At 40.2% G+C, this 19,855-nt stretch overlaps 1 protein-coding gene across 1 annotated transcript; it reads left to right on the top strand.

Moving 5' to 3' along the window:
* The first annotated feature begins 1,858 nt into the window (after nucleotides 1-1,858).
* On the top strand, nucleotides 1,859-18,391 carry LOC127654100 (kelch-like protein 41b). Its single transcript, XM_052141089.1, has 6 exons — nucleotides 1,859-3,063; nucleotides 3,633-3,790; nucleotides 3,949-4,056; nucleotides 16,233-16,418; nucleotides 17,683-17,829; nucleotides 18,107-18,391. The coding sequence occupies exons 1-6, from the start codon at nucleotides 1,954-1,956 to the stop codon at nucleotides 18,216-18,218; spliced, it is 1,821 nt and encodes a 606-aa protein (XP_051997049.1). The 5' UTR covers nucleotides 1,859-1,953; the 3' UTR covers nucleotides 18,219-18,391.
* The last annotated feature ends 1,464 nt before the right edge of the window (nucleotides 18,392-19,855 follow it).

The raw sequence follows: 19,855 nt of genomic DNA on the forward strand, positions 1-19,855 counted from the left end.
AACCACACACAACTGAGAAATCAGACTCAAAAATAAATGTAATGCCGTAATGTACTCTATTGAAAAATCTGTCAGTAAACTGGTATGTGTAAGTAATTTACCAAAACAATGAAACAACAAGCAGAAAATACTGTCTGTACTGCCTGATAGATATCAGTGTCATGAGATATCACACCTGTAGCTGTGACAGCTCTAGGCTCTAAAGAAAAACAAGTTATGGAGAGCATTTCCAAAAGCCTCTGTTTTCGTTAAACGTATTTGTGTGGACGTAGCCTTTTCTGGACATTTACATTTATCATTTCAACAGACACTTTTCACCATATTTACTTACAAATGAGGAATGCTATAACATAAGTGATTCATCCTAAGCATAAAGTTTAGTTTATTTCTCTTTGTATTGTAGATTACCTTGTGTCTAGGAAGTATTAGCCTAATCCAATGTTTCCCAACCTTTTTTGCCGTAACTATCCACATAGCACCATCAGTAAGGCTAAATTACTCCATCAACAAAAAACAAAGATGTGTGTCAAAGACTATATAATTTTACATTATCATTAATATTGATTATTATCCATTTTTCACTTACTCCTTACATATGAAAGAAATAGTCTCTTAGCTAATGCTGTTAATTATACAGGGGTAATTCTAACTTGGTACATTAGGAAATATTAATTGTAAAAATGTAATCATTAGTTTTTCATAATTTTGGTCACAATTTAGCTTTTGAAAAATATATGTATTCCATGGATTCCATCAATAAATATGTCTTAAAATTACATACCGTATGTTTTATTACATGTTTATTGTTTATATGCATAATTTACACTAAAATGGTACTGTCTCTTTAATACTCCTGGGGGCAGTTGAGCACATATTAAAGAGAGAGAATTTGGATGGTTTCTTTAGTGCATACCTTCTATGTTTGATTAGAATTAATGTTTCCTTTTTTGTTACTACTACTTTTTTGACTGTAAAGAACAGAGGCAGTATTTTTTTAAAAACATAATTAAATGATAAATGGATTGCATGGATCTTAGGGTCAAACCTAACTTTTACTCTCCACACAGTGAAAAGATCTCAGTGCCAAACTTCACATAGAGTAAAAGATCAGTACCAGAATTGTTCAAATAAAGATCGCAATTAATTGAAAAATCTATATTTTTACCTATCCTTAATTTTATAATTTTTATTTGAAGCCATATTTGTGATTTTATTAGATTCAGCATAGTTCATCCAGTTCTTTTCATATACCATCTGGAACCTGGGAATCACTGGCCTAATCTTTTGCTTAATTTGCACACTTGTGGTTTCTTAATGTACAATATAGGAGTGGTTCCTGCCAATGTGACTAACTATTTTTACATTTATAGTTTTATTTGAGTTGTTGAAAGTCCCTTCTTTCAGGATCTGGCATATGAATAATAAGGCACCAGGTGGTTGAGGCAGCTGAAAATGGCTCATCGCCTGTTGTAGTCGCAGCTGTCTAGCTACTGCTAGTGCTGCATTTGTGTGGTGAATTTGACAAATAGACAGATTCCCACATAGAAACTGGGACCAGAAACTCATACAAACAATTCCTACATATAAACTGTTAGAATACTTGTTATTCACTTTCAATTGAAAAAACTTGCAGATTCATGGATCTCCTCTGATCTTTATGTGTCCTGTCCCGCTGTGACAGCTGACGTCTAGGCACTGGCCTGACCCACTATCTCCCTTTCCACTATCCCCCTCTTCACAGCTAAAATTGAGGGATGACAGAGGCAGTGGGGGTGTACAAGAGTGGGAGGGTTATATTTAGAATGGCAGGATTAAATAACATCCCCTTCAGCCTGGGAATCTTTTCAGCACTCTGTCTTTTTCCAACCCGGACTGTGTGGCAAGCAGACCTGCGGCCACCTTATCTAATTTTTCTTCTCTAGTCCTCCAATTCCCATCACAAAACACAATATCATGGATCCAAAAGCCATTAAGGAGGAACTGCGGCTGTTCCAGAGCACCTTGCTTCAGGATGGATTGAAGGAACTCTTGAATGAGAACAAGTTTGTGGACTGCACTTTGAAAATTGGTGACCGCTGCTTTCCTTGCCACCGCTTGATAATGGCTGCCTGCAGCCCCTACTTCAGAGAGCTGTTCTTCTCAGAGGACGGCAAGGAGAAGGAAAGTGGCAAGGAAGTGGTTCTGGATGATGTAGATCCCACCATCATGGATATGATCATCCAATACTTGTACTCTGCTGAGATTGACTTGACGGACGACAACGTTCAGGAGATATTTGCTGTGGCGAACCGTTTCCAGATACCCTCAATATTTACAGTATGTGTGAATTATCTCCAGAAGAAGCTGTCCTTGTCCAATTGTCTTGCCGTCTTCAGGCTTGGCCTGGTCCTCAGCGTTCCCAGACTTGCCATAGCTGCACGTGACTACATTGCAGACCGCTTTGAAACTGTGGCTGCTGAGGAGGAGTTCCTTCAGTTGGCACCCCATGAGCTCTTGGCCCTGATTGGCGGAGACACGCTCAACGTGGAAAAAGAGGAATTTGTGTTTGAGTCAGTGATGAAGTGGGTGCGCAGCGACAAGGCGAAGCGTGCCAAGAGTCTAGGGGAAGCGTTTGAGTGCATCCGCTTCCGTCTGCTTCCTGAAAAGTACTTCAGGGAGAAGGTTGAGACCGATGACATCATCAAGGCTGATCCAGAACTCTTGAAGAAGCTGCAAGTCATCAAAGATGCCTTTGGAGGTAAACTCCCAGAGAAGAAGATGGAGAAGAAGGAAGGTGAGGTAAACGGTGAGGCTGGAGGAGAAGAAGAGGAGTTGTTTCCAGGGTACTTGAATGATAACCGTAGATTGGGGATGTATGGACGAGATCTGATCCTCATGATCAATGACACAGCAGCAGTGGCATACGATGTGGGTGAGAACGAGTGTTTTCTGGCTGCCATGTCAGAGCAGGTGCCAAAGAACCATGTGAGTCTTTCCACCAAGAAGAACCAGCTTTATATCGTCGGTGGCCTGTTTGTTGATGAAGAAAGCAAAGAGTCTCCTCTGCAGTGCTACTTCTACCAGGTACATTATCAAATGAACTCTCAAAAAACTAATTACTTTGGTTTTTTCAAACATCATGCTGTTGGATTCATCAATTAGCCTGAAAATGCATGCTGGTATTTTCAACTTTAATTTGTACACAAGAAAATTGGTACCTTTTAAGGTACAAGTGCCATCATTGGGGTGATACCTTCTAGGGAGGTTTTTTGAACCTCTAGTTACATAATTGTACCCCAAGACCCTGTTGAGTACCTTTAAAGGTACATTTATATTTTGTTCTGGGAACAAACATTTACCTGTACCTTTTTCCTCTTAAGGATAAAATTATGTACCCCAAAACTCTAACTGGATGTACAAAAATGGATCCCTTGAGGGGTATCACTCCAGTTACAGCTCATATACCTTAAAAGGTACAGTTTAGTACTTTTTTCTTAGTGTAAACAGAATCAAAATCATATTTTGATTTTCTGTGGTTGACCCCAGCCAATTACAACTCACTGTTTAGAGAGTTTTAAAATGTTGTTTGTAGTGTGAAATATGTCATTCCTGGCAAATTTGAAAAGCATTTAATTTTTGTCCTGTTGTTGCAGCTGGACAGTCTTGCGGCTGAATGGAGGGCCATGCCCCCTATGCCCAGCCCCCGATGCCTGTTCAGTTTGGGTGAATGTGAGAACTTGCTATTCGCCATAGCTGGCAAAGACCTGCAGACCAACGAGTCTCTTGATTCAGTCATGTGCTACGACACTGAGTATGACATTTCAATTCAGCTGATCTTTTCTTATATAAGTCAGTGTGTCTTTATTTCACAAACAATTGAACTTCTCCTTTCTCTTTCTGTCCAACTGTCTAGCTGTACAAGTAGGTATGGGCTCAGACTTGGTGTTTTAATATTTCATGTCATTACAGAAAGATGAAATGGAGTGAGACCAAAAAACTTCCTCTGCATATTCATGGCCATGCAGTTGTCTCACATAACAACCTTGTGTACTGCATTGGAGGAAAGACAGATGACAAGTAAGTGTGTGTGTGTAAGTGAAATCAGTGGAGTTGGAGAACATATGGTGTAGTTTGCAGCTGTCAATGCTATGTCAAAGTTCCCTGTGACAGTCTCAACAATCCTCTCTACAGTTTGAGAACTTTTTTTTATTTGAAAATGTATGGTCAGCATGGACATATGGTCAGCATGGACACTTTACCAAAGATTGCACTAATATACAATATTTAATATTTTTGTAGGCTAATAATATTAACATTTATTATAAATATATACATTATTTCTGGCAAAATACCATAGTTACTACTACAGTTAATGTTACTACATTAACTGTCAGGTATATTTCTGTAAGGGTGCTGATTTGTGGAATGAAAAGCTTGTAATTACCATTGTGAATGGAACAATGTTTTCCTGTTTACCTTGTCATTGTAGTTTAATATGACGGGCTGTTTAATCATGTTTCAGCTAGCTTCAGCACAGAGCCTTTAAGTGTCTCAAATCAGATATGTTTATAACAGAGAATTCTGTGTCAAATTCAAATGGGTCACACGCAACTTGCACTGTGTTAACCTTGGGTCAGCACGCTGCAAGCTCAGAGCAGGTTCTTCAGTTTAGTGAGAACTGTCCTGCATTTACTCTGCTCTGCCCGGCAAATGCGCTGCGCAGCTTCAGGTAGCGCCATTTCATCACACTCTTGTAGTATTTGCGGACAATAAAGAATCAAGCCAACTGTCTAAACAAAATTATACATGCATGCAGACACTCAAAGGAGTTTTAAACTGCTTTTTTTTTTTTTTTTTCAGTTGTACATAGCATCAGAATTTATTTTTGAATATGAAAAATTGACCAATGTCCAGACCTCAGTGACCTCATAGCTGGTTATGGCCATGGTTACAACAAAATATGGTAGAGGCTAATTCCAAAAGAAAATACAAACAGGTCATTAGCCTACCTGTATGCTTCAGCATACATCACCATAATACATGCTTATATCATTCACTGCATTTTATATATTTAAGTACTTGCTTAAATCACTCAAAGCATTCCATGCATTTCTAAACAGGCTTTAAGAACAGTTCAAACAATACAATTCTCATTATACAGGTCCTTCTCAAAAAATTAGCATATTGTGATAAAGGTCATTATTTTCCATAATGTAATGATAAAAATTAAACTTTCATATATTTTAGATTCATTGCACACCAACTGAAATATTTCAGGTCTTTTATTGTTTTAATACTGATGATTTTGGCATACAGCTCATGAAAACCCAAAATTCCTATCTCAAAAAATTAGCATATTTCATCCGACCAATAAAAGAAGTGTTTTTAATACCAAAAAAAATTAAACCTTCAAATAATTATGTTCAGTTATGCACTCAATACTTGGTCGGGAATCCTTTTGCAGAAATGACTGCTTCAATGCGGCGTGGCATGGAGGCAATCAGCCTTTGGCACTGCTGAGGTGTTATGGAGGCCCAGGATGCTTCGATAGCGGCAATTAAGCTCATCCAGAGTGTTGGGTCTTGCGTCTCTCAACTTTCTCTTCACAATATCCCACAGATTCTCTATGGGGTTCAGGTCAGGAGAGTTGGCAGGCCAATTGAGCACAGTAATACCATGGTCAGTAAACCATTTACCAGTGGTTTTGGCACTGTGAGCAGGTGCCAGGTCATGCTGAAAAATGAAATCTTCATCTCCATAAAGGTTTTCAGCAGATGGAGGCATGAAGTGCTCCAAAATCTCCTGATAGCTAGCTGCATTGACCCTGTCCTTGATAAAACACAGTGGACCAACACCAGCAGCTGACATGGCACCCCAGACCATCACTGACTGTGGGTACTTGACACTGGACTTCAGGCATTTTGGCATTTCCTTCTCCCCAGTCTTCCTCCAGACTCTGGCACCTTGATTTCCAAATGACATGCAAAATTAGCTTTCATCCGAAAAAAGTACTTTGGACCACTGAGCAACAGTCCAGTGCTGCTTCTCTGTAGCCCAGGTCAGGCGCTTCTGCCGCTGTTTCTGGTTCAAAAGTGGCTTGACCTGGGGAATGTGGGGATGTTTCTACTCCAGACTCAGTCCACTGCTTCCGCAGGTCCCCCAAGGTCTGGAATCGGTCCTTCTCCACAATCTTCCTCAGGTTCCGGTCACCTCTTCTCGTTGTGCAGCGTTTTTTGCCACACTTTTGCCTTCCCACTGAGGTACCTTGATACAGCACTCTGGGAACAGCCTATTTGTTCAGAAATTTCTTTCTGTGTCTTACCCTCTTGCTTGAGGGTGTCAATGATGGCCTTCTGGACAGCAGTCAGGTCGGCAGTCTTACCCATGATTGCGGTTTTGAGTAATGAAACAGGCTGGGAGTTTTTAAAAGCCTCAGGAATCTTTTGCAGGTGTTTAGAGTTAATTAGTTGATTCAGATGATTAGGTTAATAGCTTGTTTAGAGACCCTTTTCATGATATGCTAATTTTTTGAGATAGGAATTTTGGGTTTTCATGAGCTGTATGCCAAAATCATCAGTATTAAAACAATAAAAGACCTGAAATATTTCAGTTGGTGTGCAATGAATCTAAAATATATGAAAGTTTAATTTTTATCATTACATTATGGAAAATAATGACCTTTATCACAATATGCTAATTTTTTGAGAAGGACCTGAACATATTTTCACACACAACACGCATCACACCTATTCACAAATCTGGAAAACACTCTGGGCTATAAATCTTTAAATAAGATATGATTAATATTAAATTTACATACCCAGTCCTCACATGTGTACCAAAATGTGGTCAAAATCCACACATGCAATCTATATGCATCCTTAAAAAAACAACCCATAAAAAACACTACATTTTATATTATGACTTTCCTGAACACATATTTTATGCAATTTAACAACATTTTGTGTAGAATTTTATATCTACCCAAAGAATTCTCAACAGATGAACAAAACCAAGAGCTCTCTTGCATAGTGTAGGTTCTCACATTTCTAACATGAGATAGTGCTGGAAAGCAGGTGTGGCAAAACTCCAGTGTTGGAAAACTCTTAAAGGGGACACATTTATCATTGTCACGATTACCCTGGTGACCACTAGGTGTCATCATGTCCATCCATCCATCCATCGTCAACCGCTTATCCTGTGTACAGGGTCGCGGGGTGTCATCATGTATTTATGTTTATTGTTCTCTGTCTGTCTCGTGGTTTGATTGTGGGTTTTGTAGTTCTTGTCATTGTCTTTGTTTCATTGGTTCATGTGATTATTAGTCCCAGGTGATCCTTGTTTCCTCTTTGCCCCTTGTGTATTTAATCCCTTGGTTTTCTTGTGTTCTTTGTCAGTTGTTACCCTTCATGGACGTAACGGTTTGTTCTGATTTCATGTTTTAGTTTTCTGTGTTTAATTTCCTGAGTTTTATTAAATAAGCCTGCATTTAGATCCTCTTTCGCTTGAGTCCCTGCAAACGTTACAATGATTTTGGTCACATTATAGCTCTTTAAATGTAGTCCATTAATTACTATGAAATCTTGAAATTGCATATATTAAATTCCATACAGTTGAAGTCAGAAGTTTACATACACTCAGTTTTAATGAAGTCATTAAAACAAATTTTTTAACCACTCCATTGATTTAATATTAAAAAACTAGCAAACAAGCATTAGCAAACAATTCGGGTTTACATACAAACAAGTTAACTGTGCCTATAAGCAACTTGGAAAATTCCAGAAAATAATGTCAAGCCATTAGACAATTAGCTTCTGATAGGAGGTGTCCTGAATTGGAGGTGTACCCATGGATGTATTATAAGGCCTACTTTCAAACTCAGTGCCTCTTTGCTTGACATCATGGGAAAATCAAAATAAATCAGCCAAGACCTCAGAAAAACAATTGTGGACCTCCACAAGTCTGGTTCATCCTGTGGAGCAATTTCCATTTGCCTGAAGGTACCACGTTTATCTGTACAAACAATTGTATGCAAGTATAAGCACTATGGGACCTCGCAGCCGGGGTTGGGGAGTAACATAATACATGTAATGGAATTGTGTATTTAAAGTGCAAAATAAAAGTAACTGTATTTCACTACAGTTATTAAATACACTACATAGTAATTTAAATAATTGGTAATTAGAATACAGATATATTCAATAAGTATTTTGATTACTGAAGAGATTGCTTAACATTTTATTGTCATTTGTTTCATTTAATATTTAGTACTTTTAGAAGGAAAAGATTTAAACATATTAATGATGTGATACAAAATGCATTTGAACAGCGGTGAAACACTTTCTTATGATGTGTTACATTCATACGAGCAGACAGAGAAGTACGTTTGAAGTTTTGAGCAGAAGAAATAGAAATAAATGTTGTGTAACATGTATTTTGTTTTACTGTACTGGCAGATATTTTAAAGTCAAAACAAGTGAAAAAATAGACGTGCTGAAGAAGTAATCCAAAGTATTTCGAATATGTTACTGACCTTGAGTAATCTAATGGAATATGTTACAAATAACATATTACAGCATGTATTCTGTAATCTGTAGTGGAATACATTTCAAAAGTGACCCTCCCAATCCTGCCCACAGCCATCATAATACTCAAGAAGGAGCCACATTCTGTCTCTTAGAGACAGAAGAATGCAAATCAATCCCACAACAACAGAAAAAAGACCTGGTGAAGATGATGGAGGAAACATGTAGACAATATCTATATCCATATAAAAGCCAGATTACAGTTTGCATGTGCACATGAGGACAAAAATCTGACTTTTTGGAGAAATGTCCTCTGGTCTAATGAAACAATTATGACCATAGTTATGTTTGGAGGAAAAAGGGTGAGGCTTGAAAGCCAAAGAACACCATTCCAACCGTGAAGCATGGGGGAGGCAGCACCATGTTGTGGGGGTGCTTTGCTGCAGGAGGGACTGGTGCATTTCACAAAATAGATGGCATCATGAGGAAAGAAAATTAGGTGGATATATTGAAGCAACATCTCAAGACATCAGCCAGGAAGTTAAAGCTTGGTTGAAAATGGGTCTTCCAAATGGGCAATGACCACAAGCTTACCTCCAAAGTTGTGGCAAAATGGCTTAAGGACAACAAATTCAAGGTATTGGAGTGGCCATCACAAAGCACTGATCTCAATCCGAATATTTGTGGGCAGAACTGAAAAAGCATGTGCGTGCAAGGAGGCTGTAAACTGGTTTGGTTGGAGTGATGGAGGAGTCAGGAGACAATGAGGTAGGTTCAAGGTTAGTACTTTAATGTTGTACTTTGTCACACACACGACGGTAACCGTCGTTACAATTATATTTCTCTTCCGACGGCACAGGTTTCCACTCTGGCTGTCGTGCTTCACGCACCCACTCTCTCCCTCTCTCGACATTTGGCGTCCCTTAAATGTCTCTCTCCGTATCACTATAACAAGACACAGGTGTTAGAGGTAATTACAAACCAGGTGACAAGCCTTACCGCTCTCTCTCTCTCCCGCAGACCGACACATGACCACGCCCCCCATGCCACATGCCCCCACCGCTGACTCAGGCTGGGGCAACATCCGGCCTGCCCACTCCCCCCCCATTTCTGGAGAGAAAGTCAGCCACAACCATCTGCGCCCCCAGCCTGTGGAACACCTTGAACTTAAAGGGCTGGAGAGCCAGATACCAACGGGTGATCCGCACGTTAGTATCCTTCATGCGGTGGAGCCACTGCAGAGGGGCGTGATCGGAACAGAGGGCGAAGGCCCGCCCCAGCAGGTAGCAGCGGAGCGTCAGAACCGCCCACTTAATCGCAAGACACTCCTTTTCGATGGTGCTATATTTCGTCTCCCTGAAGGAGAGCTTGCGACTAATAAACAGTACCGGTCGTTCCTCCCCTCCGACCACCTGCGAGAGCACTGCGCCCAGCCCCCTGTCAGATGCATCAGTCTGCAAAATAAAGGGGAGAGAGAAATCAGGTGCATGTAAAAGCGGCCCCCCACACAGTGCAGATTTTACCTTAAGGAAGGCCTGTTGGCACGACTCTGTCCACTGGACCGGATCGGGAACCCCCTTTTTAGTAAGGTCAGTCAGCGGGCTGGTGACATCAGAATAACTAGGCACAAACCTTCGGTAGTAGCCAGCCAGCCCCAAAAACTGCCTTACCCCCTTTTTGGTCTTGGGTGCCGGGCATGCTGCGATCGCTGCGGTTTTGTCAACCTGTGGACGCACCTGCCCGTGACCCAAGTGGAACCCCAGATACCAAACTTCCACACATCCAATTGCACACTTCCTCGGGTTTGCCGTGAGTCCCGCCCGCCTCAGCGCTATCAGAACAGCCCTCAGATGTTGCATATGCCGCCGCCAGTCATTACTGTAAATTATAATGTCATCTAGATATGCGGCGGCATATGCCATGTGCGGTCTGAGGATCTTATCCATAAGGCACTGAAACGTGGCCGGGGCTCCAAACAAGCCGAACGGAAGTGTTACAAATTGGTGTAATCCGAACGGTATTGAAAAAGCGTTTTTTTCTCTGGACATTGGCGTTAAAGGGATCTGCCAATACCCCTTCATTAAGTCCAGTGTCGAGTAAAATTGAGCCGCGCCCAACCGATCGAGTAACTCGTCAATACGCGGCACTGGATATGCGTGAAATTTGGACACCGCGTTCACTTTCCCATAGTCAACACAGAAGCGGACCGAGCCATCGCTCTTTGGTACCAGGACTACCGGGCTGGCCCAATCACTGTGCGACTCTTGTATTACCCCCATTTCGAGCATTGCCTCTAATTCCCCCCTAACAACCTTTTTCTTGTGCTCCGGGAGGCGATAGGGCCGGCTACGAACCACCACGCCCGGGGTGGTCTCGATATGGTGTTCTATGAGGTTTGTGCGACCGGGCAGGAGAGAAAACACGTCTGCGAACTCCGCTTGCAGCCTCGCAACATCTGTCAGCTGCGACAGCGAGAGGTGGTCTCCGCAAGGGACCGGAGTAAATTAATTTGCTTTGAGCAATATCTCCGGTCCGAGCTCCGCCTTCTCCGGAACCGCCGTCGCCAAGGCTACAGGTACCGCCTCCCTCCATGGTTTGAGGAGGTTGAGGTGGTACGTTTGACGTGCCCCTCTCCTATCCGTTCGCTTAACCTCATAATCGAGATCTCCAACTCGTCGCGTGACCTCAAAGGGTCCTTGCCACTTGGCGAGTAATTTGGAGCTCGAGGTGGGCAGTAACACAAGTACTTTATCTCCCTGTGAAAATTCCCTTAGCCGAGTGCCCCTGTCGTACAGTCGGCGTTGGTGTTCTTGCGCTTGGAGCAAGTTCTCCTGTGTTACCCGTCCCAAAGTGTGGAGTTTTTGCTCGAAGGTCAAGAACGTATTGAATTTGGTTTTTGCTATCCGAAGGTCCCTCCTCCCAAGCTTCCCGTATGACGTCAAGCACGCCCGTGGCTGGCGCCCATACAGTAGTTCAAACGGAGAAAAGCCGGTAGAGGCTTGTGGGACCTCTCGTACTGCAAACAGCAGGGGTTCGAGCCACTTATCCCAGTTTTTAGCATCTTCGTGTACGAACTTACGAATCATGTTTTTCAAGGTCTTATTAAATCGTTCCACCAATCCATCGGTCTGCGGGTGGTAGACGCTGGTACGAATCGACTTAATGCCTAATAATTCATATAGTTCGCGAAGTGTACGTGACATGAATGTTGTGCCTTGATCTGTGAGGATTTCCTTTGGAATCCCCACTCGGGAGATAATTCTGAAGAGTGCCTCCGCAACACTGCGTGCTGAGATTTTGCGTAGAGGCACTGCTTCCGGATATCGCGTTGCATAGTCCACCAGAACTAACACAAAGTGATGCCCGCGTGCAGTCTTTTCTAATGGCCCAACGAGATCCATTCCAATTCTGTCGAAGGGGATCTCGATCAACGAGAGCGGGCGCAATGGCGCTTTTGGGGTGGCCGGTGGGTTCACCAACTGACATTCCCGGCACGCCACTTGCGAACGTCCCCGTGAATGCCCGGCCAAAAGAAACGGGCCATTATACGTTTCAAAGACTTTTCGTGACCTAAGTGGCCGGCCATTGGATTATAGTGAGCCGCCTGGAAGAGTGTTTCCCGACGGCTCTTCGGTACTAACAGCTGTGTTGTAACCTCTTTGGTTGGAGTGATGGAGGAGTCAGGAGACAACGAGGTAGGTTCAAGGTTAGTACTTTAATGTTGTACTTTGTCACACACACGACGGTAACCGTCGTTACAATTATATTTCTCTTCCGACAGGGCACAGGTTTCCACTCTGGCTGTCGTGCTTCACGCACCCACTCTCTCCCTCTCTCGACATTTGGCGTCCCTTAAATGTCTCTCTCCGTATCACTATAACAAGACACAGGTGTTAGAGGTAATTACAAACCAGGTGACAAGCCTTACCGCTCTCTCTCTCTCCCGCAGACCGACACATGACCACGCCCCCCATGCCACAGAGGCCTACAAACCTAACTCAGTTACACAGTTCTGTCTGGATGAATGGGCCAAATTTCCAGCAACTTATTGAGAGAAGCTTGGGGATGACTTTTTAAAAAGATTGACCCAAGTTAAACAATATAAAGGCAATGCTACCAAATACTAACAAAGTGTATGAAAACTTCTGACCCACAGGGAATGTGATGAAAGAAATAAAAGCTGGAGTACATCATTCTCTCTACTATTATTTTCACATTCTCAAAATAAATTAGTGATCCTAACTGACCTTTTCTATGATTAAATGTCAGGAATTGTAAAAACTGAGCTTAAATGTATTTGGCTAAAGTGTATGTAAACTTCTGACTTCAACTGTATATACATTTTTATTTAATATGTATAATTTATACCATAATTAAGTATCTGCATTAACATGTATAATAAGAAATAGTTAAAACGGTAATTTTGGTTGAGCTCAGCATTTTCTTTAATGCATCTGTGCAACAGTATGCGTGATTCGAAAAATACTAAAAAGGATATTAAAGGAGACTTTATACAGGTGAAACTCGAAAAATTAGAATATCGTGCAAAAGTTCATTAATTTCAGTAATTCAACTTAAAAGGTGAAACTAATATATTATATAGACTCATTACAAGCAAAGTAAGATATTTCAAGCCTTTATTTGATATAATTTTGATGATTATGGCTTACAGCTTATGAAAACCCCAAATTCAGAATCTCAGAAAATTAGAATATTGTGAAAAGGTTCAGTATTGTAGGCTCAAAGTGTCACACTCTAATCAGCTAAACACCTGAAAAGGGTTCCTGAGCCTTTAAATGGTCTCTCAGTCTGGTTCAGTTGAATTCACAATCATGGGGAAGACTGCTGACCTGACAGTTGTGCAGAAAACCATCATTGACATAAATTTGGGAAAGCCTCAAAAGGTAATTGCAAAAGAAGTTGGATGTTCTCAAAGTGCTGTATCAAAGCACATTAATAGAAAGTTAAGTGGAAGGGAAAAGTGTGGAAGAAAAAGGTGCACAAGCAGCAGGGATGACCGTAGCCTGGAGAGGATTGTCAGGAAAAGGCCATTCAAATGTGTGGGGGAGCTTCACAAGGAGTGGACTGAGGCTGGAGTTACTGCATCAAGAGCCACCACACACAGACGGGTCCTGGACATGGGCTTCAAATGTCAAATGTCTTACCTGGGCTAAAGAAAAAAAGAACTGGTCTGTTGCTCAGTGGTCCAAAGTCCTCTTTTCTGATGAGAGCAAATTTTGCATCTCATTTGGAAACCAAGGTCCCAGAGTCTGGAGGAAGAATGGAGAGGCACACAATCCAAGATGCTTGAAGTCCAGTGTGAAGTTTCCACAGTCTGTGTTGGTTTGGGGAGCCATGTCATCGGCTGGTGTTGGTCCACTGTGCTTTATTAAGTCCAGAGTCAACGCAGCCGTCTACCGGGACATTTTAGAGCACTTCATGCTTCCTTCAGCAGACAAGCTTTATGGAGATGCTGACTTCATTTTCCAGCAGGACTTGGCACCTGCCCACACTGCCAAAAGTACCAAAACCTGGTTCAATGACCATGGTATTACTGTGCTTGATTGGCCAGCAAACTCGCCTGACCTGAACCCCATAGAGAATCTATGGGGCATTGCCAAGAGAAAGATGAGAGACATGAGACCAAACAATGCAGAAGAGCTGAAGGCCACTATTGAAGCATCTTGGTCTTCCATAACACCTCAGCAGTGCCACAGGCTGATAGCATCCATGCCACGCCGCATTGAGGCAGTAATTAATGCAAAGGGGCCCAAACCAAGTACTGAGTACATATGCATGATTATACTTTTCAGAGGGCTGACATTTCTGTATTTAAAATCCTTTTTTTTATTGATTTCATGTAATATTCTAATTTTCTGAGATTCTGAATTTGGGGTTTTCATAAGCTGTAAGCCATAATCATCAAAATTATATCAAATAAAGGCTTGAAATATCTTACTTTGCTTGTAATGAGTCTATATAATATATTAGTTTCACCTTTTAAGTTGAATTACTGAAATTAATGAACTTTTGCACGATATTCTAATTTTTCGAGTTTCACCTGTATAGTGACAAATGGATTTCGTGGAGATCGTCTTTGGACATGTATTCAAACCAAACCAGTTAAAAGATCTCGATGCTGGACTTTGCATAAGAGTAAGTGTGTGTCTCAATCAGCTCCCTATGTCGTAAATCAGTATATCGTGAACACTAATTCAGGCACTGGCAAGGGTGTTCATCCACTGAACATTGGGACACTTATGACAGTCACCTGTTATGCGGTAATGAGCTCGCACATTGAAGCACAGCTGCAATTAATCAACAGCGTTGCAGTATAAATGACCCTATCATTAATTTTCTATGAAGATATTCAAATGTACAGTGTTGTTATGAAAGATAAATAAATAAAATAAATACAAATATAAATTACCTTTTAAAACTTTTAACATCTCAAATATTTAAAACATTGTTCCCTGTCATGGTAATTCTGAATGAAAAACATTACAAACAACATCTCTTTTAAAGAGAAAATAAGACTTGGACTTCTTGGTTTTACACTTGGGTTCGTCTTCTAACATCTTGAGAGACTTCAGAAGACATAATAAAGTTTACGGTAAGGGAACATAGTGAGCAACGATTCTCCCTGGTTTTTACGGTGCATTGAGGGATTTTTTAGGGATCGAACATTTCAGTGCACTGTTGGTATTTTATTAAAAAATTTTCCCCTCCTCTTTTCTCCCCAATTTGGAATGCCCAATGCACTCTAAGAGGCATAGTGACACCTCAATCCGGGTGGTGAAGAACAAATCACAGTTGCCTCCATGTCTAAGACCGTCAATTTGCGCATCTTATCACGTGGCTTGTTGAGTGTGTTACCGTGTTGACGTAGTGCGTGTGGAGGCTTCTCTCTATTCTCCATGCACAACACACCATGTGCCACACTGAGAGCGAGAACCATATTTAAGCGACCACAAGGAGGTAACCTCAAGTGACTCTACCCTCCCTAGCAACCGGGCCAATTTGGTTGCTTAGGAGACCTGGCTGGAGTCACTCAGCACACCCTGGATTCGAACTCGTGCATCCAGGGGTGGTGCACTGGTGTTTTACTAAGTATATATTTTGCGATTGAGACAAATGGCTCCCTGATTAGTAACCTGACTACTGAACTAAGGAGCTGATTGAGATGCACCCTATATTAAAAGATTTTACAGAGGATTTTAAGAAAACAATACTGGAAATGTTCAAATGAAGACTGCGATTAATCAGAAAATCCATATTTTACCCAGCCCTAATCCCTGTTATAATTTTTTGGAAATAATTTTTGTGCACCTCTTGGAACCTGTTTATGTACCTCTGGTGTGAAATGGTATTTGCAATACTTCCAGAATGTGACATATTTTGTGTGAAACAGGATATTCAATGGATATAAGAACTTTATTTTATCCATCAGGAATTTATTGGATCATGAAATACTGGGCATTCCACTCCAAAACGGAGGTTTTTGAAAAATAACAGGGCTTGGTGATGGAAACTAATTTCAGTGCCAGAGCAAGTTATAAAAAATTTTGGAACAACATGCACCGATGAATCCCAATAAGACCAGGAATTTATATTAAGAAAGTAAATAGGGTTAATGTTAATTTCATGTTGATTTTAGCCTGTTAAAAAAAGTGTCAACAATAGTAGATTAAATGACCACAGAAATCCTCTCTCTTTCCTCTCTCTCAGCAAAGCTATCAATAAAATGTTTGTGTACAACCACAAGCAGTCAGAATGGCGCGAACTGGCAGCGATGAAGACGTCAAGAGCTATGTTTGGTGCTGCAGTTCATAAAGGAAAAATTATCGTTACCGGAGGAGTGAATGAAGATGGTCTCATTGCTTTATCTGAAGTCTACGATTTTGGAACAAACAAGTAAGTATTCAATATAGTTGCCTCATGAATAGTGTAATTGAACAAAGACTAAACTACTGCATCAGCTATATACAGCTCATTATATGCAACATTGTAAAAAGATGGCAAGGGATGATGTCAGAGACAGTTTAGTAGAAATGTAGCACTATTAATTTGAATGGGTGAAATGAAAACAGCCATTGGATGTAGAAAAGGAAGTCCCATCTTACAGGTAAAAGAGCCAATCACCTTTTAGATACGTACATTGCCTGAAGTGGTGTTCCATGACAGAATTTACAGAGGAGGGATATATATTAATTAGTATCGAAAAATCAAACCAATAAAACATTACAGTGGGTCTAAATATAAAATATTATGATATGGGGTTTTTTTTGCGGGTGATTGTGCTCCCGTACACATACAGATGATGTCCTCTCCCTGAGATCCTAAAATAGACTTGGTAACTACAGATGTGATATAACTCTTTCCAATCACCAACTCAAAACTTGTAATCACAACAAATGAATGGAACTAATGACACAGCTCATTCCATTACATGTACAGTATCTATTTGCCTAATAGCCTATTGTATTTGTAGACGAACTCCATCCTTCACTGCTTCATTTTGTCAGATATATACAGTATATGATCATGTTGTTCAGTCTTTCAAATATTTTTTTTAGATCTTCCAATAATCACCTATTGTGTTGTCCACAAGTAGTCTTGGAGCGTTAACGTGATACTGCAAGCTGATTGGCTTGAATGGTTACCTCTGATAATGATTGGTTATGAACGTGGAAGGAGGCAATTTCATTTTGCCTCCGTTTGGCACGTTTGGCACTTTTTTTGGGTGCTTTTTGAATGGAAGCTGATAAAGGTGTATCCATTTTAATTGGTCAGTTTACAAATGGGAGGAGGCATTATACTGTCAGCCTCCTCTAGCATTCATACCGATTCATACAGTAATTTAAACTCACTTGTATACTGCACATGAAAGACAAATATATAGAAAAACGCTGCCGCTGATCGCCTGTCAGTCAACTCAAGAACGTGGATGCTCGTTAGCTGAACCAACCTGAAAAATAGTTCATTTTTTGTGTGATCTGAGCTAAAGAAGCACAATATATAATACAATTGTTGTCAGAAAAGGGGCAAGACAAAATACATTTTTTGTGGTTATCAGTATTATGCCACAAAAGCTGTTGTTTGAGCTTTATTTTTATTGAAACCGGAATATTCCTTTGAGTATAATTATCATTAATTTATATTGTGTCTTTACTCCCAGGTGGGACACATTCACAGAGTTTCCTCAGGAGCGCAGCTCTGTGAATCTCGTGAGCACAGGTGGATACCTCTATGCAGTTGGTGGCTTTGCAATTGTAGAGCTGGAGGACAAAAACATTGGACCCTCCGAGATCACTGACATCTGGCAGTAAGTCCCACCGGCTGATTCTATCTCCAGTTGCATGAGCTTATGAGGCATTCACATGTATGTAAAAGAAAACAACCACACATTCAGCATTTGCGTCATCCAACCAATAAATCTCCAAAAAAATAAATAAAAAAAAATTCACTCAAAATCAATCAGATTCCAAAAGGATTTGAAACCTACCAAAAAGACCCCCAGCTGAATAAAGCTGGAAGTACTTTTCTAGAAGTAAAAAAAAGCTTATTTTTTCCTTGAAGTATATTTATTGCTGTTTTCATAGGTATGAAGAGGACAAGAAGTCATGGAATGGTATGATAAGAGAGATGCGCTACGCCTCTGGTTCCTCCTGCGTTGGAATGCGTCTAAATGCTGCTAGAATGCCCAAACTCTAAAGGACGCCACTCTCTCCATTGAGAAGCTAAGGGAACTAAGGGATTCTGGGTTTCCTTGGGGTTTTTACTTTTACATTTTAGACACAACACTGTTGTTATGAAATGTGTGTTATGAAATACATTTCTGTATTGGTAATAATATAATAGAAATAAACTCAAGTTCTCTAAAACTAGGTAATGTATGTGCAATTATTTTTATTAATAAACATTTTTAAACCACACCAACTTAATTTTGGCTTACTTGTGGCTTTATATAGCAGATTTATTTAGTTTATTTGCTTGAAAGCTGCAAAACAAAGAACTGTGTGCTGTGGAAGTTAATGTGCTACTGGGTTGCTGAATGTATTTCCTACCTGGGTAAATGTGAATGCATGTGAATTTGAGTGTTTGCAACAGCAAGATAGTGATGAGAAAGTGAACATTCTGTCATAATGTCCATGCTGCTTTTTTCCATATAGTGAAAGCATACAATGACCAGTGGTTCTAAATTCCCCAAAACATCAAAAAGTACCAAAATGTGCACTCTCTTACGCATCTTGCAGATTATGCTGCAATGGATCTGAATCTTTGCTGGATCTTCTGATGACGATGATGATGCAGATAGGGACTAGTTAAGAAGGAAGGCTTTTTTTTGTTCTCATGAGCATAGGCATCACTAGACAGAACAAGAAAGAATAACATGCTCAACCAAATGCAAACAGATTTGTGTATTACTAGACTGATGTGACTGTTTGTGCAATTTTTCACCAGTTTTTCACAGTTATAGATAATGTCCGCAAAAGCCAGTCACCCCAATCGTTGGGCACTTTTGAATGCAACTGATATGCTCAAGAGCTCAGACACACTGAAACCTTATCCTGTAAGGAGAAGATGCTTGACTGAATCACTGTGTGATTTCTTTATATTAAAAATAAAACTTAATCTAATGAATGGGAGAAGCTCAGATCTTGAGTTGTTGACAAAAATAAATGCATCATACACTATTTTCTATGTTATGGCTCACCAAATCCAAAAACTAAAGTTAGATATATAACCTTTGAAGGCTACTAGCTTCCAATGAATGATGAATCACTAATCTGTCATAGAAAGTAACATTAAAACAAAGAGTTCACCACTTTGGCAAAACAACTCTATTATGCCCACTTGAGAGAAACTAGTCAAATTCAAGTTAACAGAATACAAACCAAGGAATTATTATTATCGTTATTATTTATGTTGTAGTGTTATAGGAGCTTCACTGTAAAAAAAATAATAAATACAATTCAATTAAATTTACAGTAAAATACCGGCAGTTGTGGTTACCAGAAATGTACCATAAAAAAATAAGGTGACCAAGTTTAGGGATTAACGGGATGTAAGTGATTTTACTCTTCACTTCTGTTGATATAATTAAATGATATAAACTTTGTACGCTATCAATCTGGAACTATAAAAGTCTGCTTTTTGCATAACTGATACATACCGAAACATATTCACAGAAAATATAATGAAATGTGGCTGGTCACGCAAGGACTTCTTGAAACGCTCGATCATTGTTTTTTCTCTTGTCAAACATATACATTTTTACCTTTAATTATATGGTAAAATCATCTAACGCATCTAAAAAAAAAAAATGTTTTATAATACTTTACCATACA

The sequence above is a fragment of the Xyrauchen texanus genome, chromosome 13, assembly GCF_025860055.1.
Source record: "Xyrauchen texanus isolate HMW12.3.18 chromosome 13, RBS_HiC_50CHRs, whole genome shotgun sequence".
Classification (NCBI taxonomy): domain Eukaryota; kingdom Metazoa; phylum Chordata; class Actinopteri; order Cypriniformes; family Catostomidae; genus Xyrauchen; species Xyrauchen texanus.